Source organism: Pollicipes pollicipes, unplaced genomic scaffold (assembly GCF_011947565.3).
Source record: "Pollicipes pollicipes isolate AB1234 unplaced genomic scaffold, Ppol_2.1 Scaffold_3087;HRSCAF=3621_pilon_pilon_pilon, whole genome shotgun sequence".
NCBI lineage: Eukaryota > Metazoa > Arthropoda > Thecostraca > Pollicipedomorpha > Pollicipedidae > Pollicipes > Pollicipes pollicipes.
The window spans coordinates 38,059,943-38,085,615 of NW_023596225.1; the positions used below are offsets into that span (position 1 = coordinate 38,059,943).

The 25,673-nt window shown below is 51.7% G+C and overlaps 1 protein-coding gene across 2 annotated transcripts; it reads left to right on the forward strand.

Moving 5' to 3' along the window:
* Nucleotides 1–5,071: 5,071 nt before the first annotated feature.
* Nucleotides 5,072–24,932, forward strand: LOC119089634 (5-aminolevulinate synthase, erythroid-specific, mitochondrial). Of its 2 annotated transcripts, XM_037212418.1 has the most exons (13): nt 5,072–5,142; nt 17,495–17,650; nt 18,035–18,136; nt 18,483–18,536; nt 19,397–19,473; nt 19,983–20,110; nt 20,635–20,819; nt 21,379–21,590; nt 21,972–22,104; nt 22,403–22,587; nt 23,136–23,288; nt 23,765–23,920; nt 24,544–24,932. In XM_037212418.1, exons 1-13 carry the CDS (start codon nt 5,133–5,135, stop codon nt 24,652–24,654), a joined length of 1,662 nt encoding a protein of 553 aa, XP_037068313.1. In that variant the 5' UTR covers nt 5,072–5,132; the 3' UTR covers nt 24,655–24,932. The 2 variants fall into 2 exon arrangements, with proteins under 2 accessions (XP_037068313.1, XP_037068314.1); XM_037212419.1 differs by lacking the exon at nt 18,483–18,536.
* The last annotated feature ends 741 nt before the right edge of the window (nt 24,933–25,673 follow it).

Genomic DNA, 25,673 nt, shown 5'->3' on the forward strand with positions numbered 1-25,673 from the left:
GAGAAACCACGCCCCTGATGAACATCCTTTTTCAATTGCTACGCTTTCGTCTTCTATCAAACAGGGTCTTTATTCGGAGAGTGTGGTACTCACGGTCATCAAATGAAGTTTTGTGTGGCATTTAACTTTTTCCTTCTCTGTTTAATCTGTTTAGTATCCTGACAGGCAGTAACAATATTGGAAGCTGAACTAGTGTTGGGGTGCAGGCAGAGGCGCATGCAGAATGTCACAATGGGGAAACAATCCAAAAAGTTTCACTGAAAGCCTAATGTTGTGCCTCTCAGACGCGCGCAGCTTTTAGGCGTCTTAAAACAGCATCGCATGTTCTCGAAATTCTTGCTTTTACTTGTATACCTATAATTTCTAGCTATTAACCCTGGCCCGGGGGTCAATGCGAACTGTTAAGGATTTTTTTAAGAATACCTCTCCACCATTGTGTGCAATCACGCAAAAATTTGCATTAGTCTCTGGCCATCCATTGCACGCGCTTGGACACCAAAAACGTGTTCCTAGCTCGTCTGGTTTTGGAGCATTGGCGGTTTTCTAGGAACACTGCACGACGATCTACAGGCGGTGCGGGCGGCGGGCGGCTACCGAAGATGCCGCGGAACGTTCGGCATTTGCTGCATTAACAAAGCCATATATAATGAATGTATGCTAAAAAGACATAGCAGTGTACGCTGTTGTACTAAAGACAACAGGGAACAGGCCTGGGTAAGTTTCGTGGCACCACCAGGCATGGTCTTGCATGTATGATCCCGTAAAGCTAAAAAAGTGCGCTTTTTTGGAAAATTTAACCTTGGACTTAACATCACGGAGTCAATTATTGACCGAGCAACACAGAAACTATTAGTAATTGCGAGATCTTGTTGAGATCAATCTACTGGTGTTCTTTACTAAGCCATACCTTGATTGGTTTGGAGACGTCAGGGTGTCGCATCGACCTCTTCCCCTGCTATCCCATCAGTCCGTAATTTTGTAACGGTGAATTAGGGCGAGGGTTAACATTCAGTCGCATAAATATCAATGCATGTCATATATTTGGTTAATCGAGCTCTCGTTGAGATAGATCCACCAGTGCTTTTTACTAACCTATTTTTCTATTGGTTTGAAAACGTCAGGGTGTCATATCGACCCTTACCACTCTCATCCCATCCGTCCGCCTTCTTCAAACGGTGAATCAGGGCGAGGGTTAGCATCTGGTGGCACAAATATTAGCACGTGCCATAAATTTGGTGGGGGTACGTGCCCATGCGCGAACCACCAGGGCCCAAGTCGTTGTAGAGGGGGAGGGGGCAGGGTCTTCACAACAGAATGTTAGTCATCATCCCTGGAGCTAGCTGTATTGACTTTCAAGTTTTGGGGGGGAACATTTTCGGGACTTAGTTAGATTCAGTCGTCAGCGACGAACATTTTAGAGCTATGGGGGAATTAGGGGACGGTGAGTGGCGAGGCTACACCTTGGCCAGTGTGGGTCGTTACCGCTACCAAGCCTGACAACTCACAGGGACCCGTCCTCGGAGTAAGATCAGATGCCCGGGCGGGACTCCCGCCAGGGCGGTAATGAGGCCCACTCGTGGCAGACAGCCGCAGCATGATCCCGGCGAGATGGAGCATTGCGAGGGTTCAGAAAGGAGCTATTAATGAGAAAACGACGCGGATGGACGAGCCTCCCATTGTGGCTGGCCTTTGCCATACCGTTATTCAAATCCGAATACTGTCGACTAAACTTTAGGCACTCAAATCGGTGAAACCATGCGCATTTTCCTCCCGGTAAATATGACATTTTCTCCTGGAGCACAGACATCACAAAAGTCCCCTACCTGCTGGCATTGTACAAGCCTGAGTGCGATTGCGGCCGTCTGAGAGAGCGGCCTACGCTGGCGGGAGTACAGGGAAACACGCGCCACAGCCTGCTGACGTCAGAGCGGTCGGGAAGGCCCGGCGCCGGCGGCCGGCCGCACCGTCGGCTGCGCGGCTGCAGCTCCGCGGCCCTGACGCCTCCCGCCGTAGCGCAGGGAGACGCCGTGCGCGACTGATTGGGCAGGTGATTTGAGGTGGATGGGCAGTGCATTTGGGGTCTGTCGGAGCTAACGGTCGGTGGCGTGGCCGTGATCCACTGCGCTTGAACATAACAGCGATCGCGACTTGCGGTGCCAGTGACAAGAGCTTACAGTTGGATTACTGCGCCGGTAAAACTTGTCGGCCTTACGTGTCCACACGCTGAAAAAACTTGGAGCATGACTCAAATTCCAAATGCGTCTACGGGCAGGGCAGAGCATGCACAGTGGCGGCAGGGATTGGCGGTCACAGCCGGCAGGGGAGCAGAGATTGGCCGTCACAGCCGGTGGGAGAGCAGAGATCGACAATCACAGCCGGCAGGAGAGCAGAGACCGGCGGTCACAGCCGGCAGGGGAGCAGAGATTAGCCGTCACAGCCGGCAGGGGAGCAGAGACCGGCGGTCACAGCCGCCGGGGGAGCAGAGTTCGGTGGTCACAGCCGGCGAGAGAGCAGAAATTGACGGTCACAGCCGGGGGAGCAGAGATCGGTGGCCACAGCTGGCGCGGGAGCAGACGAGCGGAAGACCGACGGCAGGCGGTGCTTCAGGCGGAGCACCTGATGTTTGCCTCCCGTTGGCGGCCGTATTGCGTGCTACGCGCCGATAACATACGGCAGTAAACATACTGCAATGACGACAGATCGGGAAAGAATTGCAGCCATGCAAGCATGCCGTAAACGAGCACGGAAAATGCCTGCGATCGATCACGCAACAAGGTGCAACACTCCGTAAGGCTGCCAGACTTTTCAGCTTCCACGTATCGACCACCCGTTTTTGTCAGCATGAAAGCCAAGGCCACCAACCAACCGCTGCAGCATACTGTCTTCCCATGACCGATATGTCAACGATAGAAAACATCCAGCGGCCGTTTGTGTTCCGGCGATTTGCCCATAGCTCTGTGATGCGAGCGCGAGGCGTTTCGCCTGTGCTTGTTCATTCCAACACACTAGCACTTCATGCACGCGGGTTTGGTCCGGAGGGGCATGTAGTCGTCCGGCCAACGGTCAGTGAGTTGAGCATCAGCCAAATGCTGTTGAGGCCCGGAACACACTCCTGTCAGGTGAAAGTTGTGTGGCTGCCTTGACCTCGCCACCATTAACACTACGCTGACCGCGTTATCGATGTCAGGATAAGCGGGTCATGTTGACCTCTTGGCGGGGCGCTATGCAAACTCTTGATCTCGTGAGTTGATATTTGGAAGGCCTGCAATGAGTGATGATAAGCACTTTGGCTCAGAACAGCTGACGATGGCCGTTTATAGTCCTGTCATAGTTGATGTGCCTGAGAGCAAGAAGTATGGTGTAACGTTCCGCTACATAAACAGATACATTGTCAAGAAGACGGTACATCCGTAATATATGTCGGCATGAACAATTACGCAGCCAGCGTGGTTGTCGATTTTTGAGCTTTCGGTATAAATATAACGGTGATTTAGGTATCTGCCCTAGAAAAAATATTGAACACAAGAAGCAGTAATGGTACGCGTGGGCAACCTGAATAGAATGCAGGCATCGTACGCGACCCGACGAATGCATGCATCTTAGCGGGCGGAACATTCCTAGTTTAGGCGGCCTTGCCTCCTTAGAGGCGAAACCAATATTCAAATAGCAATGGGTCTCATTTCCTTCGCCTGGCTAAGCGGAAGTCGTCCAACGCACGCGCAAAATACACGAAAAATAAAATCACGCATACAGAGCGCCAGATGTTGACATGCACAGCACACCCAGCTCTCGAATTGCGCCACCTGCCTTTGCCTCCCGCATGGCATAGAAACAACTCGCACCACCACATCCTGATGAACCCATCATTCTAATTGCAGACCCATGTAAGCGCTCCGTGTCACCACACGGGGGATCCCGCCTGCCAGAAAACATATGACATTTCACGTCGTCGGAAACAACCCAGACTTCTGCGGTGCCGGTACAACGCACCTGGCCAGATTATTCGACCTACAGCTTGCAGCTTATTGCAGCTTATTCAGCTAACACATACTCCCTGCTCATTGCTCGGGGCATGTTTGCCGTCCTTGCCATCGGCCATACCAAGTCGCCCAGTCGGAAAGGTGGACTGAACAGACCAACCCGCTCACAATAATCTGATGCATCGAAGTCCTTATGGTTGAAAGTATTGTTGACCTGGGACAAAGTGAACGTAAAAACATAGCATTCCAACCAGCGTGTTTATATTGAACATAGGCTTTCAAGATAAATCAGTCAGATAAATCCTCTGTTAGCAGTGACCCGCGAAAATTTATTTAAATGCATCTTGCCTAATGACTAAAACGTATGTAACTATCGTACCGAAGTCATTTTCATTCCTTTGAACACTTGGCATGCCTTGCATTGCACAGCACGGAACCATTTCTCGCCACCTTTCTGCCTATCCGACCGTTCCTCCGCTAGTTGCACCGCCCCTCTCCTGGTCACACCGTCCCTTTGCTGGTCAGAACGTCCCTCTGCTGGTCACAACGTCCCTCTTCTGGTCACAACGTTCTTTTACTGGTCAAACCTTCCCTCTACTGGTCGCACCGTGCTTCTACCGGTCACCCTGTCCCCCTGCTGGTGACACCATCCCTCTACTGGTCACACCGTCCCTCTACTGGTCACATCGTCACTCTACTGGTCAAACCTTCCCTCTACTGGTCACACTGTCCCTCTACTGGTCACGCCGTCCCTCTACTGGTCACGCCGTCCCTCTACTGGTCACACCGCCCCTCCTCTGATCACACCGTCCCTCTTCTTGTCACACCGTCCTTCTTGTCACGCCGTCCTTATGCTGTTGACACTATCCCTCCTCTTGTCACACTGCCCCTCTTCTGGTCACACTGCCCCTCTTCTAGTCACACCGTCGTTCTGCTGGTCATGCCGTCCCTGTTCTGGTCACGCCGCCCCTCTGCTGGTCACGCCGCCCTTCAGCTGATCACGTCACTGCACTGCCCAGCCGGTCCGCCAGGAGCCGCCACCGGCACCACCGCCGCCGCCGCCACCGCGGCCGCCCCTCAGTCGTTGCCGATCACGCCTCAGTGAAAGTCGGACGGCCGGCCCAGCCCGCTACGGACAGCCCAGGGGTCACCATGCTGATCGGTGAGTGCGAGTGCGGACCGCTGCCCCCAGGCGCCCCCTGACGGCTGACGCAACTGATGACGTCATGGCGCTGCCCGAGGCTCGGTCGGGTCAGCGTCCGACGTTCAGCACTATGCGTGTCAGCTGTAAACTTATGTGACGAGACGCGTTCGGTTCGAGTTTCGTGCTGTGAAGGTTGGCATCCTCCCGTCAGCGCATATGCCAGTCGACGGGTCACGATCAGGAACGGTTAATGTCAGCGCCCGTTGTATCGGCCTGCGGTGCCCTGCCTGCCGCCATATAGATACGGCGTTGGTTGCCGCGCCAGGGACGTGCGTACGCAAGTACGCGCATCGCTTGCGAAACGCGCGAGGCCACTTATTCACGTACATACTGAAGTGGTTCAGATTTACTGGTTATCGCGATTGCGCAATGTCGGGAGGGCTTCGCAGGGAGCCTACGTGAATGCAGCGGATTGCATGTCCGGCGCTGGCATAGCTTGCAGCGTGTTGCAACGATTATAGGCTTCTGAAGATCTGTTTTCGGTCTCGCGCCGGCACCTCCGTCTCTTTATGAGATCATTTGCATCATGACATATATGCGGATCGACCTATGGGCGTAATATTGACATTTAAATGGGACAAAAACAGCGGCTTCACACGACTCATGCAAACTGGGTCACGCCGGATGTTGACTGGTAGCAACTTCTAATGGCCCTCCAAATGAATTATGACGCTATTACGAATTGGGTTCAGTTTTCGAGCGCACGTACAAGACGAAACGAGAAGTCGTTAGCCAGCCGCACAACAACGTAAGACTAAAAAGAAAGCGACCGACACGCTGGTCTGGCTCGGCACGTTGGAAAATGTACCGTACTGTATTTCCGTTATCCGGCTGTGAAGGACCGGACAGCGGAGTCCCAACGTGCACTGCGGTAGATAATACATGTGATGCATTATTGTCCTACATAGTTTTCATAAAGTGTTACATTTTGTTGGACGTACAATTCCAGCTAGTGAATTATATCCCTGGTACGGTTACAATTGGTTTGAGGCGTAGTGATGACCTTGACACAGCCACTGGGATGTAAAATCACAAAAAAAAATCTGGGGATGCACTTTGTTTCGTGCATCCCAAAATGTAAATGGCAATGATGTATCTGCAAGTGCAGATGTTTACAGCTTTCATTATCGTGTTATTAAGTTTTACTTCAATGTCTCGGCTGATCACTGACTCGACATACTTTGATGTGGATAATCGAAACGCAAGTGATGGATGTTCGATTACAGGAGTCTGGGATAGATCAATGACGGTGGCAATGTGTCAATTGGATCTGCGTAGGTCAATAAATGTTTGCAAGCCCATCAGGTGCTATCTGAAATGTTGATCTACATCCTTCCAAACACTTACACATGCATTAACAAAGCGTCGAAACACCGTATAATCGGATCTCAATCGGTGATATTAACCTATAATTTTAACCGGTCATATCAACCTATCCTTTTAACCTGTGATATTAACCTATCCTTTTAACGGCGATCTTTGGGAAAAGCACGAGTGTTTGTACCTTAATAAATGTGTATAGAATTAAAACAGGTTGGATGAGTTCATACCCCTGCTTAACCTTGCTTACCCTAGTTCGTACCCTTGCTTTGTCGAAGAGTCGGATGATCTGTAGAATAGAATTAAGCGTATAGATTCGGCTGCATTTTGTGTTGAACCAACAAAGATAAGACCATGTGTTTCCTATTATGTCCACCAAGTTCACTCTAGCTCAGATGAGCTTCCATAACTTGGTGCTAAGCAGTGAGTGTCTAATGCTGATTACTTGTAGTTCTTAAAAGCCAGGAGGCATTGTCTTGCGATTGTTATGTCAAATTAGGCTGGAAGCCGGGTGAAGAAGCCGGGATTAGAAAGCCGGGCTTAACATAATCCCAAACGTTAGGCGTTCATTTTACTATCGCATCACATCCTACCGCTATTCTGCAGGTCGATGTTTCAACAAAGGCTTGTAACCGATAAAAGCATATAAATACACCCACATTTTGCACTCATTCACTGTTCAGTGAGAAATGTTGCCCGCAGTGTTGTTCTTATAGAATCACGTAAGGCCAAACCAGGTCAAAAGTTGGTTATTCAACAGTCACTTCAGGCCGGACTGAAGTATGCCGGCTTGGTGACGCACCGTGTTGTTGAAATACTTTCACGCCATTGCGTCAATACAGCGCGTGGAACTATTTTCGAATAGGAGGGGGCGAGTTCATGGTGCTGAGCAGACCACGTTGGTAAGCATGCTAATCCTTTCGGAATGGGACCTGTTGGTACTCGGCCAAACGCTAGGCGTCAAAAGGAAAGCCATCATGTGTTCAGAATGTTGACCTAGGTAACACTTGGGCAGATCAGGAAATGTTGAGTCAGGTCAAATCAGGCTAGGTCATTGCACGCAACGGTTTATTAAATGACGTCCAAACAACGGGAAAGGCCTTCAAAATGTATTGAAATATAAGTGCAGAGGCATGACAGTGCACCTTTTAGAAGAACTTTGCTTCAGATCGGAGTCAGTTCTGACGGCGCCGCGGTGCCACTTCAGACATCACCTTGGTGATGTTTGAATTTTTCTCTGAACATTTCTCAGCATTTCTCACTGAACAGTGAATGAGTGCAAAATGTGGGTGTATTTATATGCTTTTATCGGTTACAAGCCTTTGTTGAAACATCACCTTCACAAACACCTTGGTGATCTGCGTGAACTTAGGCTAAGAAAGTAGCCTTGCGTTGCGTTTGCGTTTGAATTTGAAAAAAGAAGCATTGCTTTTGAAGAGGTTGCTAATTGCTAAGGATTGCTAAGAGACAATCAACGTTTCGTTGGCCCGAGGCTAAACGGGCTTTCGTCGTTCTCTAAAAAAAAAACGGCGACAGCTCTTGAAGGCCCGTCGCGTGCGGCATAGCATATGGCCACCGTAGCGATATTTCTGTCATCATCGAAGAAACACTCAATCGTGTTTTGTTAGGGCTGGTCTTGGTCTTGGTCTGGGCTGGTCGAGGTGGGCTGGTAACATTTGACCTATAGTTTCAAACAATGATTTATCACGTAGATAACACAGTTGTAATAACCTTTTTCCTAGTAGAAAAACCAGCCTGGTAACACGATTTGTTTCGATAAAGAGAGCTGGCCGAAATATCAACTCATCTATCTCTTTATTCTCCTGGTTTTTCTATGAGGAATATGGCTATTATTACACTCTTATCTGTACGCGTAACGTTCCTCGCAAATGCAATCAACAACTTATGTTACGACATGTCACAGGTTAAACCCCTGATCAATGACTCGATAAGTACACTTACACGCCCACAGTTCAAGCCCTTGTATAAACGCAGGGGGCTCTCGCCTCTGAGAACCCTAGCACCAGTCAAAAATGGCTCAGCTTCCTCTCAACACTGACCAAAGTTTGCTTCTCAACACTTGAATTGCACCGAATCCGTTGTGCAATTTCATAATGTCTATGGGAGGTCAGTCCTCAAATATCTTTGTCTGCGACTTGGATTTCTCGGATAGCCTTCCGATTAAGCGTCCAGTGGAATTAGTAATCAAACGTGTTTAAAGTGGAGATAGCATAAATTAAGTCGAAAGTGGTATTGTTGCACCGTTTTAAACGATCTGACAGCTAGAGGCCTTTTTTATCACGGGATGCTTGTATAATGTTACACTGCACTCACTGCAAGCCCCATATCATTTGCCTTTGTATTTGCGTCTACAAAAAAAAACGCCTTAACAGCATTCCCCAGTTCTACGCGGTACGAGCACACAGGTATTATGCAGTGACTGATAAACATCCTCATCCTCTTAGGCGGGAGCGAGCGTACACTTCTAGTGATTATTGATAAATGTATGCATACCATGGCCTAGACGCAGTGAAAAGCCCCGTTTGTTTACTTCATTGTCTCGAACGATCTAGTTGAGGTGTGCGACCTTAGAAATACAAACTAAAAAGTTGCAATTGCCCTATGAGTATTCGTTCGGATCTTTTGACCGACACACCACAGACACCTGCGTCAGACTATACCTTCATAAAATTGCACTTGGGTTTGCTGAATGAAGTAGGATCCTAGGCATGATATTTCATTTCGGATATCAGTTTAAACGTGGACAGACATTACAAACAAAGAATCGATTTCGTGGATTCTAGTATCGGTTAAGCGCCAGGAGCGCCAGGCATCATTTGAGTGTCCAAGTCAATATGGGAGGCCAGTACCCTCACAAAACAATGCAAATCGATACTCCAGTTATGCACTGCATAATTTCCCGATGAGTCGGTTGAGCTATTGCCCTATATAGAACGCTTTTGCGCTGGTGAGAAATGTACAAAGTCCTAGCAAACAAGCAAGCAAGCTAACTAAACTGATTCGGATTTGGTTTTGCTTGTGTGACCGCGCACGTTCACTCGCCTCACTCGCTCACTCACTAGGTATGTTTTAGAAACTCGGCCGTTTTTAAAATGTTGCATCAGCCGTCCACGCAAATCTACCGTGGCTAGCCAGGTGTGCTGGCCGCCATCTTGTTGCAGCGCAGCGGGATGAATGGTTTTGAAAGTGAAAACGTCCGCCGAAGAAGCCAGTCTTGACGCTATGCGAGCAATGAGCGGCTTTGTCATGGTTGAGAGCCTCGGCCCCGGTCGAGGTTTGTGGGACCTTCAAAGTTCGGGTCCGAGTATGTACAGAGCATGAGTCTTCCTTGCGTCATTTTTCACTCATTTTCGGTTTTCTTCTTTTGGTCTGTGTCACTATTGGATTGTCACTGTGCTTGAAAAATATTTGAAATCTAAATTAACTAGAACTATGAAGCGCCATAATTTCATTGGCAGCTGTTGCAGCCATTGCAACACATGCCACAGGGCATTCCCAGCGGTGCAACTGATATGGAGCGGTATCTGCCGAGCCTGGGGCCGCGCCGATCCTGCTGTCCAGTGGTCGCCACCGACGGGTTATTCCAGCGCCTGATCCACCACAACGGTCCGAATCAGTTGGAAATACCACAAAAAATGCTAAAGATTATTATAATCACAAAAATGGGGGACGACGCTGGGGGTAAAATGCGACTGATTGCACGCTAAGATTCGCTGGTAAAGATTAACCATACACGTCGTTATGATTGTATTATCGTACTTGTTGCGGTGACGCCCAAGGGCGAGTCCAGCGAGCATGACTCCTTCCGCGATGGTGGGAAACGCCCAAATTTGTATCGTTCGTGCATAATTTGGTGCATCTGGCACTTTTTTAAAACTTCAGTCCCAAACGGACTATCCGTTCCCAAGATCCGTTTCTGGATCCGCCACTGCCATTGGGTCTCTGAAGGTCAACAAAGGTGAAAAGTTCAATGTTGGGACCCCGGGAATGCGATGGTCCGAGGGTTTGCAGCGTAATGAATGCATCGGAATTGTGTGCTCTTGGCATCGCAGCTGCAAGGTCATTGTCGCGGGGTCACGGACACCATGTATCTCAGGCCAAAGTTCTCAGGCCATGAGTCTGATTACATAGCTCTCAGGTCAGCGCTATTGGTTTATGTTTATCAGATTGTGACTATCGCTGGTCTCCCCATTTCTCAAATAATCTCCGGTTTCATTTTGGCCTGCTCAAAGCATAGCCCTCCCTCAAAGCTTGCCCCTCCCTATCGTTTAAAACGGAGAGCAGAATACTTCCAAACTGGGATAAAGCTACGCTGTTCGGGCCGGGACGATCTAGCTCTTGATGTTGGCAAGAACGGCCTTAAGCTTCTTGCTTTTCGGTATTGAGTCCTTGTACCGAGTTATCGACTTCCAAAACTGTTGGAAGTTCTGGTAAGCGACGTCATAGAGAAAATGCTTCTTTGGTTGACGGCATGTATTGGTCACATCAACTTGTTTGAATAGTAGATTGGTTTCAGTTGCTCTTTGAAAGTGAATGATCATTCGAATATCGATATTTTGGGTCAGAGTGTTTCAAGTTTTGTGGGATAAAATAAAAAATATAAGTCAGTACGGGTGTGAGCGTTACGCATTAGGGTATCAGCGAGTGCCATACCTTGTTAAACATGTGAACCACCATACACCCCTGCGTCTGTGTGGGGCCATAAGAGCTGTTTTTGTGCTGTCGGGCTGCTTTTGTCAAGCCGGTCGAGAGAGAGTGGTAAAAAAGGTAACTTTCATCAGCTATTCACCCAGCACGAACCGTCATAATCGCAAAATTCTAGTCCAGTCTTTTCGCTGGCGGTTCCACAGAAATGATCGTCAGGCATGTACAACAGATTTGATGAATTTTCGTAATCAAGTGGCAAAGCTAAAATGTATTGCACTCCTCAAGACGCCAAGACTAATGCCCTTGAAGTGATGTGCCCGGGAAATACGTGTCACACACAAAAATGATATGGCGGTGATGGGCGCGGATCTAAAAAAATCTGGTGACCCCTTTTCGGTGACGTGCCATCATTGTTTTGTCGTGTAAAATCGACAATTTTACTAATGTTATCGTAAATCACAAACTTACATACCATGTCCAATTCTCCTCCCGTTATTTTATTCAGAGATGCTGCGTTGAGATATGCCTGAATGAGGCAAATTTTTAGTCACTTAAATGAAAAGGCCCATTACATGCTGAGTTAAGAAGATAATATTTCGCGTTGATACGAACGGCCTGCCACTTTTGCTTTGCTTTCTGATGACACCACGCAAATATCCAGTGTTCACAACGTTAATTGCAAGAATGAACCACATGCAATCTTTGCAGACCGGCTCCAATACAAGACAATCGGATGAATTTATTCTGCGATATCTTGGAAGCCAAACCCCCAGGAGCCGAACAGCAATGAACTTGACTATGCAATATAGGTGGCAATATAGGTGACATATGTGGCCTTAACAGTGTGTGGTGAGCCGATTTTTACATTATATTATAACGCACTGCAAAACTTTGGGACGCCCATGGAGAGCTGCAGTTACTATGGCTCCGCAGCAATGAAATGATTGCTAGGTATGCATTCACAAGCGTGACAGTGCACTAACCAGATGTTAACTACAGGTTCGCATTAGGATCTTTCCCTTCGTAGTCGAGGCACACCATTTGTCGCACTCCTTCCCCGCGGTTCCGCTTCATCAATGCTTCCTCAAAAATGTTTGCCCATTGTTTCTCCCATGTCAGTCATAAAAGCTAGTACAATAACGAATACTTTGCATGGATGGCTTTATGTTTACGGCAGCTGCTAAGCGGAGTTCGTTGCGTGTGCTGTGGGCTCGATAACCAAAGGAAGCCGATCTAGTCGATCAGATAATTTTCCTTATGGCCTTCTGACCAGACGTGGCTGCGGAGGGTTTGCGTGCGGAACGATATGCTCCAAGGCCCTATATGCTCGGACTAACTCGGTTGCTATCAGGCTGGCCCGCTATTTGGCCAGCTGCCAGCAGGCCTTTCTCCCCCCAGTCAGTCCAAATCGATCCACGCGGCTGCACGGTTGGACTACCCTGCGGGCTGTCCCGTTGCCAGCACACCTCTCTCCGACATTCAGTCGGAGCACCGTATCCCCCTGGGCTCGTACTGAGCACCGCGTCCCCTGGGCTGGCATTGAGCGCGACGTCCCCCCCCCCCTGGGTCTGTACTGAGTACCGCACCCATCGGAGCTCGTTCGTACTGAGCATCGCGTCCCCCGGGTCGCGAACTGCGCGCCGCGTCTCCGCCCCCCCCCCCCCCCCCCTCCCACCCGAGCTCGTACCAAGTACCGCTGTGCTGCGAACCTGCAGCGCGCTTCCATGCGACCGCGGCATCCCCGACGGCCGTGCGCAGTCAAAGACTGTGCTAAGCCATTGCGCACTACCTGTTCCAAGACCAGAATTACGTTCACAGACCAGACACGCGGGGGCGGTCCAGAGCCCTTTGCAGATCCAAACGGTGTACTTTGTATTATTTAGTTTAGTTTACCTAGCTAGAGTAAGTGAAGTTTAGTTGAATTGATGTAGGCCGAGCCTGGCACGCCATTAACTCCCGACAGTGAAGTTGAGAGCTTGTGTCCGCTGGCGTCCACAGCAAACAATCAGCAAACTTATTTCTGGGGCCGCGTTGGGTGATGTTGGTTACCAACAACCAGAGTTTCAAGGTGGAACTGAATACGCCCAAGGTCACGGTCACAGACCTCAAAGGAGCCACCCGGTCGCGCTTGGCCTCCGCGCGCCGCCACGCACGTCCGCCGGTGTTGAAACTCGGCTTGTGACCTGTCTGGAAATTATCTCATCGATTTATTTTTAGCCTGAACGACAGTGAACTGATTTTCAATGGTTTGTCGGTCCAAACAGGAATAGAATAGAACTGAATACATCGTTTTTGTGGGAAATATGTCCGGTGTCAAACCAGGTTACTACATGAGCCAAATAGACCTTGAATGCCACATTGACCGTTGTTTCCAAGCAGCATATGTTTCTGGCTCTCCGATGCCTTTTTCCGAAACATTATAGCTGAAAATGTGTTCCGATTAAAGCAGAGGGAAAAATTGAGTTTTTGAAAAGGCGTCTTTTCATCTGCTCCTAAATCCTTAGCAAAACGCCATGCGATGTCATCACTAACCGAATCCTGTGGAGGGTCTTTATTTTCCTCAGACCAGTCCTCCTTAAGCTTGAAGAGATTCCCTCGTTGAAATGGCTTCATCCGCCGTCGATGCGTCAATTCCGCATCTCGGCTCAAACGTAGGCCGTGGCCGCAATCTTGATCCACCGATATTCAAATCCTCGATCCACCTGGCTTTTTTGTTGCTAGGATGGCCTTGAATAACAGAGTGAGCGTTATGAAAGAAAAGCGAAGTTGCGAATATGAGCATTAGATTAGGCACTGCGAACTGAAACTGTCATTGCCGCTTTTTAAGCTTTTACGTGGCCGTAGAATGCGAACCATGCGACCCTCTAATCACGCCGGTAATCATACACACACATCACACATTCATATATGCGCCTACACACATCACTCACTGGTGCATACGTTCACCACGACATACCCACGCGTGCACATACACATATTTCGCTCAGATGATCGGCCACTCTGCTGCGCGTCATGCAATGTTTCTGCGATACGTCAAAGCCGCTGAGAGTCATGGTTCGTGATGTCGAACGCGAACTCTTAAACAGCGCAGTAGCGTGATAGAATCCACGCTTTTCACGAATCCACGTGTTATAGTACGTACTGCAGTTGGTGGGTAATCTCAGGTCGGCTCCAATTCACGCCCGGTGGTAAAGCCGAGAGAATCGGGTTTGGTGGGCTATGGCCTCCTGGAGGTGGTCGTACCCTCCTGAGGCTGAATGCCCCACTGCTAATTGGCAGTCAGAAGCACCCGTGGACTGGTAAAACATAAACAGGGCCCTTAAGAAATCAAATCTTAAAAAGGTCGCCTGAATAGTAATAACGGACAAAGCTTAAAAGGGTCCCCTGAGTAAAAATAACGGACGGCCTGCCACGAAGAGGAGGCCCCTGGGTAGAAGAGTCTTACGATCCCATATGGCCTCCTCGTGGGCAAAGTCCTGGCTATGCCGCTGTTCACGCACGTCATTGCAACAGCCAAACGTATTGGCAATAGTGAGGGCTGAACTGCCCGCGCTGTGCGAGACCGTCATCGTTACATTCAACTATATATCGGAATTAATTAATGCATGCCCTTCTCCCTTGAAGCGTGAGTCAATGTCACTGAGTGACGGCATGAATTTCTTAAAGCTTGCTCAATGATACACAAATCGCGTGCTGTTATGATATTTCAGACATCTGTTCGGTAGCCAGTAGGTTGCGTTGGGCTATATCGTGCAGGACTGCCTACACCGCCACCTATGACAAATGTCGTCTCTCCTTTCCTCTGCCATCTGGGTGGAACTGGGTAAGTACATTTTACCTTACTAGGCAGCAGATGGCCTAAACATCAAGCCCTGATAAGTCCCAACTCGATGCAGCGGTCTTCGCGATCAGTGTTACGCAAGGCGTTCGTCCCGCTTGGTAAGGTCTGGATTGGGTGGTGTGTTATGTCCATGACTGTAATTCGGTAGTCTTAAAGACCTTAGAATGGCCTAGGACCACAGCTGATGGGCGGGGTAGGAAAGCTCAGCGCTTAGCGGTACAGTGCAAATGCTCAGTTTGAAAACTATGGCAAACATACCAGCCAGATGTTCTGAATTGGAGCAGAATTCTGTGTGCCTCAAATGGGATAGTCAACTACTCCTATTGGAGCAGATTTTACTAGCCTTATTTACATCAAAACAAAATTTGATTGGCCACCAGGTTTTGCATTCTTACCAATGTGGTATGTCATAGAACCTGTAATGCCCTCAATAGGCAAGTCAATAATCTCTGCTCCAAAATTTTGATAAGTCCCCTCAAGTCAGAAATGTGGCCCATCTATCATCCAATGATATATCATCAAAATCTGTCATGGGGTGCAGACCAGATCAGTGAGGCTTCATATCTCTCAGAGATTTTGTGCCAGTGTTTCTCCTAGCCCCTTCCCCATTTTCCCTTGGCCCACAAGGCCCCTCAGTCACTGGAATCACCAGTTTCCTCAAAACTGTCAAGGCATAAAGGTATCATTGTGGAAAATGTGGGCTCAGAGGTCTAGCTGGGAAAGCACATTGGGGATTCAGCAGGGAAAAATACTTAACATCCTGCAAAATAAATGAAACAGAAGCTTTCTCATATGATTAAACTTTTTCTCAAAGCTAAAGGTCTGACTGGATTAGGAAATACATCCCCAGCAGGAAGGCACCAGGCACCAAGAGTATGTATCATTTTGTTTATTGAAGGCATCAGCAGCATGCACCTCCTATCAAGTTTTACATATTAATTAACACAAAATAATTGTTGGGAATTTTTTTAAAAAATGATGACTCATGCAAACACAAGTTCATTGAAAACATGTGATGCTGTTATATGTTATGTAAGAGAAGTCCTGTTACAGTGCCATGCATACATTTATTTTCTTGTAATGATTTTGAGCTGTACCCCTCCCATGAAGTTGTAACACATCCCCCGGTGGCCTGCCCGATACCCCTTGTGCAGGTGGAGGGGGCAATTTGACCCACACCCGAGATCTCAAGAACTAAGGGAGCTAGAGATGCCAAATTCACAGGGCATGTTGACCTGTATGTGAACTCACTTAAGTCAAAGTTTGAAGTTCCTAGGTCAGGACATTCAGGTCAAATAAGGTCAAACAAAGTCAGATTCCAGATTGGTTTCTAAAGGGCCTCTAGAATCTAGATAACTGTAGTAAGGAAAAGGTCATTTGCTCATGTAAGGTCATTGACCTTGGTGGACCTTTTTTAGGTCATGCTGACCAAATTCATGCAAGATTTCTTTGAGTTTTGCATTTGGATAAGCAGCAAAGATTGTGCTAGGTAGTAAGTTCCTAAAAAAACAAAATGTTGGCCTGGGTCATTCTAGGTCAATGATGTATTCTGACCATGAGGAAGTTTTTGGAAGGTGTATGATGCAGTTCTTGTTATCAATGAATTCAAAATAAGCACCACAAACTACCTCATACAGTAAGCCCTAGAGTAATAAGACAGGTTGGTTTTGACCTTAATCTAACCATCATACCTGACCCTTGGTCAACATAATTTGTTCATTCAAGTGTTGTGTTGCCCATGAAGGTGTTTCTGAGATGTAAGGCTTCATCTAACACAGTTGTGGGATTAGACTGAATGATTTCCTAGGAATTGCCTTTGCTGAAAACATGGTCTGACTTTGATCTGTCAGAGGTCAATGACCTTACAGGATATGTTTAAATTTGTGATGCCAAATGATCCACTATTCAGTTGTCTGCAGCCACGCAAAATTTGGCGCGGCTACCTCGCGCCGTTCGGAAAGTATTCCGGAAAAAACGTTCAGGGGATCAATTTGACCCACCCCCACCACCACCTGAATGCGTGTTAAACGTGCCCTTGTGCCAATGTGCAAAAAATATGTGCATTGGGTATAGGTGCCACCTGTTGCCGAGGGAATTGGGTTATCATCCACCCAGCCCGGGTATATTCACACGAATTTTGCAAGGTATTTTTATGCAGAATTGTTTTTCAGAGAATGTGCACCAATAGCTACCTCTGCATCAACATCATTCGTCGAAACATGGGCTTTTAGGCTGCTTCAATTGGTGACAGTTGGATGCTAAATTCTGAGCTGAAATTGACGGCAAGTATGTGCTGAATTTCGAGCGCTCCATTTGCTGGGTACATGTGCTGAAATTCCTGCCAAGATGTATGCTCTTGCTGTCTCAGAATTTTTGGCATAACATTTTTTTGCAGAAAAGAACTTCATGCTTGCCACTCAAGAGATCAAATATCACCTCACTGTCCACACCGCATGACCAGTCCATGTTTTCTATTTGCAGGCGCCACCAAACAGCTGATGATGACGTCCCGGTGTCCGTTCCTGCGGATGTTCCCGGCCCAGTACCTGCAGACGTATGGTGGCCGACTGGCCTCGCAGTACGGCGCCAGCTGCCCGATCATCTCCCGCCAGCTGGGCACGGCCGCTACCGGGCCAGGTCAGTGGAGGGGATTGGCGCCGACCTGTCAGGCTCAATGGGCTGGCATAATTGTCCCAGCCAGAGCCAGTGAAGGGATCAGGTAGCCTGCTTGGGGTCACTAGACTGGTCGAACTGGCAGGCCAAGGTCGGAAGAGAGAGGTCATGTGTTATAATCAGGGCCAGCTGCCCTGTCAGTCACCTGTGCATTCAAGGTCATGAGGCTCGGTAATCACCTGGCCAGTCACGCCCATGTGGAACCAGTTGACTGCTACTGGGCGTGGCTGCACTACTGATGATTTCACATGGGTCGGCCCACCAGCCAAGTGTCCAGCCGGTGACGGTCTGACCTGGGCGTGACGCCTGCGCGAACTGGTGATGTGACGCTGGCATATGGTGTGGCAGGTCCGGCGAGCAAGTGTCCCTTCCTGCACGACAAGAAGTCGGCGGGGATCGTGAAGGAGACGACGGTGGACGCCTTCAGCGATACCATCTCCGTCACCGAGCGTGAGTCTGGGGACGAGGGTCAGAGCCTGTCTCCCAGAGGAGCTCAACCAACATACAGGGCTGGCCCCACTTGGGGGGGGGGGGAGGAGGAGAGAGGAGGCTGCATCTCAGGGAGGGTCACTGCCTTAAGTGGGATACAGATTACAGAGACACAGCGAAGAAATGCTGTCGTCGCCGGAAAAAAGATAAATGTTGATCAGTAATGGACCTGGTTGACCCCCTGATTTCAAACTAACTCACCATCTCCGTAATGCGGGTACGTGCCGGGGTCGCAGCCCGGCCCCCAGCGCGGCCGTCTTGGCTGTGCACACGCACGCCTGGCGCCCCTGACCTAGTTCTTCGGCAGCCCCGGGCCGTGCCGCCGAACTGTGCCGAGGTTCGACGCCAGCGGGGTGTCGAGGTCAGCCCTTTAGACCGTGTGTCGTACTTGTCGATGGTTGCCGTAGATTCTGCGGTTGCTGCAGATGTTGTTGTTTTCCGTAGATGTCGATGGTTGGTACCAGCATGAAGTTTTCTGACGCTGTCGGCATGCTGCATTATGGCCGTCGTGAGATAGATGTTGCGCTGGCCGGTGTTGAATGAACCTTTACGTGGATCGCACTTTGTTTTAGATTTCATGCTTGTTTTGTTGGCTCGCCACGAACGTCCAATGCGGGAATGTGTTTTTTAATGCTTGTTTGGGTTTCTAACGTGGCATTGTGGGCACTTGCGCACATGCATTTTGGCCATGGTCTGTCACGTTTTTCATGACATAGGGAAACCGCTGCATGCTACAGAGTTGATCAATTGGGCATCGGAAAATGTCCGTATGATGGTGTCGATATCTGCTTCCATTGCATGCATTTTGCAACGCATTATTTTTGTTCTGACTTTTTCTGTGTGGGACGTCTTATTGTCAGCATATATTTTCTTCATGATTGATGGCGAGGTATATATACGTTTCTTTGTCCGTAAATAATGTGCTAACACTGTTTCTGGCTAATCGCTGCGGAAATATGTGCACCTTGAGTTCGTAGCATACACGAAAGAAGTGCGCCAAAATGGGTCGTGCAAAAGGCCTGTTGGTGCACGCAATCATGCAGCACCTGTAACGCTATACGTGGCTATTTCATGAGAAATTTGCGACTGATATAACGGCCTGAACTCGATTGCGAAAGGTAAGGTAGTGCTGACTGCCATCGATCATCCGGGATCCAGGATCAGACTCCACTGCCCGTCTCCTGCCAGGATATGGCTATTTACTACTGTCCTTGTCCGCAGCGTTTGATTACGAGGGATTCTTCCGTGACCAGATCCGTAAGAAAAAGGAAGACCACTCGTACCGGATCTTCAAGAAGGTAGGCATCTTTTGAAGACCCTTTTGACCTCAGTTTGATGTATGCACCTCCCAGAAATACCCGTGGCTGGTGGTGAAGCCGCTGCATGTTTTTCTTTTTTTGATGTGACGCCTTGCCGCTCGTGATCCACAGATTCGTTCCCGCCCCGTGACCGCTGGTAATGGCCCGTAATGGCCCGCTGGTAATGGCCCGTTCCCGCCCCGTAACCGCTGGTAATGGCCCGTGACCGCTGGTAATGGCCCACGATCATCGTCGCTTCTATGCCTCTTATTCCAATGTTATCGGTCATCACTGCCCATCGCGGCATTTCCTGCAGTCTGTTTCCGTTCCGTTGTAGATAGGTTTGACATCTTCAGACCCACCACTCTGGTAATGCCCCCTGTATGCTCCTGATACAAGCCTTGTTTTAGTCCAGAGCAAATATTTAGAACTCACCGGTGTGTCACGCGTGTGCCCTGGCTCGATCGACCTCGTCGTGACCGGGCGTTTGACCCTCCGTGTGACCCCAGGTGCTGCGCAGCGCGGACCAGTTCCCGGCGGCAGCGGAGTTCTCCCAGGGCAGGCGGGATGTCACTGTCTGGTGCAGTAACGACTACCTGGGCATGTCCCGTCACCCGACCGTCATTGGAGCTGTCAGGTGAGCCCCTGTCAGGTCAGCGGAGAACACCCGGGAAAGTCCCGTCACCCGACCGTCATTGGAGCTGTTGAGTTGCTGTCGCGTCAGTAAGGAACACCGAGGCATGTCCCGACATCCGGCCGTCATCGGAGTCGTATTTGTATCTCGGGTACACCAGACTGTGGTGTACTGTCGCCCCACATGCATCTTGGAGGTATTGGGCTCTTGCTTAAGACCCACTTGCCAATCACGTGGAAGCGTAGCCATTCGCCGAATCACAAGTCAAGTGGGTAGGTACGCAACCCGGACGTCTAGCATTGTCCTTATATGGCCTGTCTGGCCTGGCCGGTCATGACCCTTATGCCCCCGGATGTTTGCCCGGAGTTGAACATTGCCACATCTGCTTGCATTACTCAGCCCTGTGTAGTCTGACGCACATGTTGATCTGAGCGTGAGGCGGCTCACTAGAGCCAGACGAATCGGCCACATTCCACGGCCGCGTGGCCAGCTGACCCGCTCCGCCCCCCCCCCCCCCCCCTCCACAGCCGCGCCCTGCTAGAGCACGGCGCTGGCGCCGGCGGCACGCGCAACATCTCCGGCAACACGCTCTTCCACGAGGAGCTGGAGCGGGAGCTGGCCGACCTGTACCAGAAGACCGGAGCGCTGCTGTTCACGTCCTGCTACGTGGCCAACGACACCACCCTGTTCACGCTGGCACGCTCGCTGCCCGGTCAGTGGCCCGGCGGTGCGCTCTGGGGAGGACCGGCTAGGGGGGGGGGGGGGCGACCAGTATTCACCGGAGGACTGGACGGCGCTGGGGTCCAGTTCGTTAGACGCAGGAGACCTGACCTGAACGTGTTATCGCTCGCTGAATGACGTCGGGATGTGGGACGCCCGCGGCTGACGAGCGGTGGAAATCCTGGGAGAGATTGCGTTACTCTTCGCACGACCTCTATTATCGCTGTGTTGGTGTCAGAGTTGGCGATCATGTCATTATCTGTTTACCGCGGTGCTGAACGGCCAGTCCCACGGTAGGACATCCCCGGAAGGCGGACGCCGGCCCTATCGGCGTCTGTTTCGTGGGAGCAGCTCTACTCGACGGGTGCGCAGGATGCGCTCAGTCGTCGGCTCTTGAACCGAGCCTTGCAATCGGGTGCTGCGGGAATGCCGCGATGCTTCGGGAGAGGCGGGGTCGGCGCTGCCTGGTGGCGACACGGCGTGGCGTGACGCTTCGTTGTGCCGCCGCCTCCCCGCCTGACGCCCTTCCCCCCCCCCCTCGTCGCGCGCAGGTTGTCAGATCCTCTCGGACGCCGGCAACCACGCCTCGATGATCCAGGGCATCCGCAACTCTGGCGTCGACAAGTTCATCTTCCGGCACAACAGCCCCGAGCACCTGGAGGAGGTGCTGTCCGGCCTCGACCCGGCCCGGCCCAAGATCGTCGCCTTCGAGACGGTGCACTCGATGACCGGCGCCGTCTGCCCGCTGGAGACGCTCTGCGATGTGAGCTCGGGGACGGGGCGATGAGGGGAGGTCAGAGGTTCTGGGGGTGATCAGGTCGGAGGCAGAGGGAGGAGAGGTGTTGCTCCCTCGGGGGTAGGGGGGGGGGGGTTAAACGTTCAGTTTAAGGTGACTGCTAGGTGGGGCATTTTCTGGTTGCACAGCTTAAACTGGGTTCGCTGTTAATGAAATGGTTCTGGATTATGGTGGCCGTCGTTGTGCAGTTCCAACGTTGGGAAGCTCCTTGCGAGCATCGTATGTCATATTTAGTTTATTTCGGGCTCCACAGTGCAAGACATATGTGTCACATGGTCTTCCCGCTCCATTATGAGGTGGAAAAAAGCGACCCGTGTGCGGCAGCTAAGTTCACGCTTCTTCCAACAGGTGGCTCACAAGTACGGGGCTCTGACCTTTGTGGACGAGGTGCACGCCGTGGGCCTCTACGGAGAGAACGGAGCTGGAATCGGAGAACGGGACCAAGTTCTAGACAAAATGGACATAATTTCTGGAACGCTAGGTAGTTAGACGATAGATCGTGGACTTGAATGTCTTCATCTTATAGTGCACTCTCGGCCATCCATTTTGTCAACGTGTTCCCTTTCATCAACGTTATGCGCGTTTCTTGTACATCCAAAGCAAGCCTGAGCGCATACGGTCGCATTGTTAGGCGAATTTCCAGCTTCTTGTCGAGCTGAATGCCGAGCTGGCGACTTCTAGCACGCTTTTGTATCACGACCCTCCGAACTCTACGAAGGCCTCGCCTTTGAGGCCAACGCCAACTCCCCACTGACGGCGTCGGCTGGCGTGTCCGGCAGGCAAGGCTTACGGCAACGTGGGCGGCTTCATCGCCGCCTCCGCGTCGCTGGTGGACGTGGTGCGCAGCTACGGCAGCGGCTTCATCTTCACCACCTCGCTGCCGCCGACGGTGTGCGCCGGCGCGCTGGCCGCCATCCGCGTGCTGCGCACCGATGAGGGCCGCCAGCTGCGCGCCACGCACCAGGTCAGCAGGGGTCACCTCGGGTCGGGTCAGCACGGGGCTGGCTTCGGCAAGGTCAGGATGGGCCGCCCTGGGTCCGACCAGGTGCCTGCTCCGTTAAGGTCACGACCGGCTGTGACGACGGAATAAGTGCTTTGGATGGGAAGAAACGACGCTGGTTGTCACTCTGAGCATGGCTTCGGTATTGTCACCAGCCAGCAACTGCACCGCCATCATGTGTTCGTGATCTATTGTCACACCTGCACATCGCTGGTCCACGTAGGAACACCTACGAGTACCACGTCAAGGACTCCGGTACTTTGCTGTTCATTGTTACCTGAAAGCTGATGAGGGTCTGATAATTTGATTCGAATGTAATTCTAACGTAAGACGATGAAGAACGACCGGAAATGGTGGCACCTGTTGCACTCCCGATCTTGCCGTGCCGTGGCGCGTTTTCAGCTGTTGGCAAGTACTCCAACTGTCACTTACCACGCCATTGACGCGCCGTCGTCGCCCGTGTGACGCCGGCGTGTGACCCATCTTCCGCTGACGGCACGTGACGTCACCAGGAGAACGTGCGCCAGCTGCGCGACACGCTGACGGCCGCCGGCATACCGGCGGAGCACTGCCCGAGCCACATCATCCCGGTGCACGTGGGCAACCCGGTCACCTCGTCCCGGATCTCCGACCGGCTGCTGGCCGAGCGCGGTCACTACGTCCAGGTGCGGCCCGCGGCCGACAGCGCGCCGCCGGCTCAGGTGGCGGGCGGGCGGGCGTTCAGGCGGTGTGCTGTGCTGCGGCTGGTCAAGGCAGGGGCGGGGACGGTTTTTGGCGTTGCCGCCGTGGGGCTCGTGTTGGGTGTTGGGTGTGACGGGGGCATGAGGCGGATTTTTTTTTTTAAAGGAGGATTGTTGGTTGGGTTGTTGAAATTTGACAAAGGGAGGATTGTTGGTTGGTTGAGGTTGAAATTTGTGGATTTTTTGGGACAGGATCTTGAAAATTAATCCGCGAAGAGCACTGTTTCGTCGTGAGACTTCAAGCCTTCCGCATTTCTGTTACGAGCTCCTCGCTCTATGTCGGGTAGCGTAGTATTTATCCGATCAATGTCATCGTTCAAATCGTGGAGTGGCATCCACATGGCTTTGGTGGCACTGTCTTCTGACTCCATGCTGACCCTCCTCTCCCTCCCTCTCCGCAGGCAATCAACTACCCGACGGTGCCGCGGGGTCAGGAGAAGCTGCGTATTGCGCCCACCCCTCACCACACGCCGGACATGATCGACCGCTTCGCCGCCGACCTGGTCGACATCTGGCTGCAGGAGGGACTCAAGCTCAACAACAACGCCTGCCTCAAGGTCAGGGTCTGCCCAGGGCCGCTGGGTCGTCACGTTTGGCGTACGTGTGGAGGATGACAAGAGGCGCTGACCAGCTGTGTCGCGGAAGGGCCCGGTGACATGACTGACGCTTGCTCTCCGCGTGAAGCGGTCACGAGCTGAACGTGCAGTCGCTCAACTCCGCTGTCGCTGAAGCGGCGCGCCTCTGTCTGGCGGCGGTTGCAGCGCCACCTGTCGGGTCGCCGCGCCACGCTCCGAGGGCCGGCCGGGGCGCTGGTTGCCGGTCGCAGGGGAGCCACGTGCTGCCCCCCACAGTCTCCCATACTTGTGTACCTCATCCCACCTCATCGCGGCCGTGTTCGTGGTGCCCTCTCAGCGGTATGACCCCGCCGCTGTGTGACCTGTGCCTGGAGGACTCGGCGTTGTCCGCCCGACTGCCCCTGCCGCTGTGACCTGTGCCTGGAGGACTCGGCGCTCTCCGCCCGACTGCCCCTGCCGCTGTGTGACCTGTGCCAGGAGGACTCGGCGTTGTCCGCCCGACTGCCCCTGCCGCTGTGACCTGTGTCTGGAGGACTCGGCGCGCCCCGCCCGACTGCCCCGCCGGTGTGCAGCGTCTGACAGCCACCCTGCGTGTCTCCCCGCAGGAGTGCCTGTACTGCCACCAGCCGCTGGAGTTCGAGCGCGCCGGCTGCCGGGTGCGGGCCGCACCCGCCTGTCAGGAGCCGCACTGCCCGCAGATGGCCGCCGCCCAGTGACCGGCCGGGCCAGGCTGGCCGCGCGGCCACGGTCGGCCGCCGGCGCCGCGGCGACGTCGGCCCACCCGGCGGCCGCCGCGCGCAGTGTCGTGACGCAGAGGAGGGTGTGGAGGAGGGCTGGGTGTCGGCTGCAGCTGGTAATGGTGGCGCATAAGGGCGGCAGAGTGGTTCTGGGATGGGAGTCTTAGTCATGGAAGTCTTAGTTGGGAGCGGAGTGCCGAGGAGATATTGAATGGTGTTAGTCACGCGCTGGTGAACGAAAATAAATGGCTACAAACAACGCAAAAGCTGTTTTTGGGGTGATGCGTTCTATTGCACGTTTTGAGGGTCGACGGACCCGACCGTCTTCGCAGGACTCAGTCGAAAGGGGGTTTCCAAGCGCGCCGGCTTCTGTAAACGATTCGCGTGCGCAATCTGACCGAGCCAAATCGCCATCCCGTGATCGTGCTTGTTATGTCGTAACTCCTCGCTCTGTCAAAATGCAGTAAGAACAGGGCTACACATGTGATTGCCATCAGAAAAAGACGGCCCTGAAATCCTGCATCCGGGGTGAGAATATCCAATGCACTGGCACCGTCCACGAAGCTCCTGGTATGCCCCGATTACCAATTCTTGAGCTGCATCTTCGTTTACAGGTTTCGGGTGCATAGCCCAGCTTGCCGGCGTTTCCAGTGTTTCTCTCCACATACTCTGGGCCGAGCTCTGAACAAGCTCTAGCTTTAACTCGGGAAGGGTTATATGACTGAGGTCAGCATAATTGTTTTACTCAAACGTCTGAGATACGCAGAAAACACAGGTGTTCGGGCGCTTCCCCACCGAATACGTCTAGCAGAACTGCCCGTCAGCGGCAGTAGCCGGCGTCCGGTCTGGCCAGCAGCAGGCCGGCAGTAGAGAAGCTGTTGGCTGTTGAGGCTGTTCACCTGCGGGTGCAGCTGGCCGCGGCACACCAGCAGCGGGTGCCGTTATCCCATCTGGGGCTGCCGATCCTAGGATAACGGCGAGATCATCGTCAATGCTGG

Bases quoted from the DNA above. Each gene is read 5' to 3' on its own strand.
- LOC119089634 (XM_037212418.1), top strand. The intron at 20,820-21,378 runs GTCAGTGGCCCG...CGTCGCGCGCAG, and splicing joins GCTGGCACGCTCGCTGCCCG to GTTGTCAGATCCTCTCGGAC. The intron at 21,591-21,971 runs GTGAGCTCGGGG...TTCTTCCAACAG, and splicing joins CGCTGGAGACGCTCTGCGAT to GTGGCTCACAAGTACGGGGC.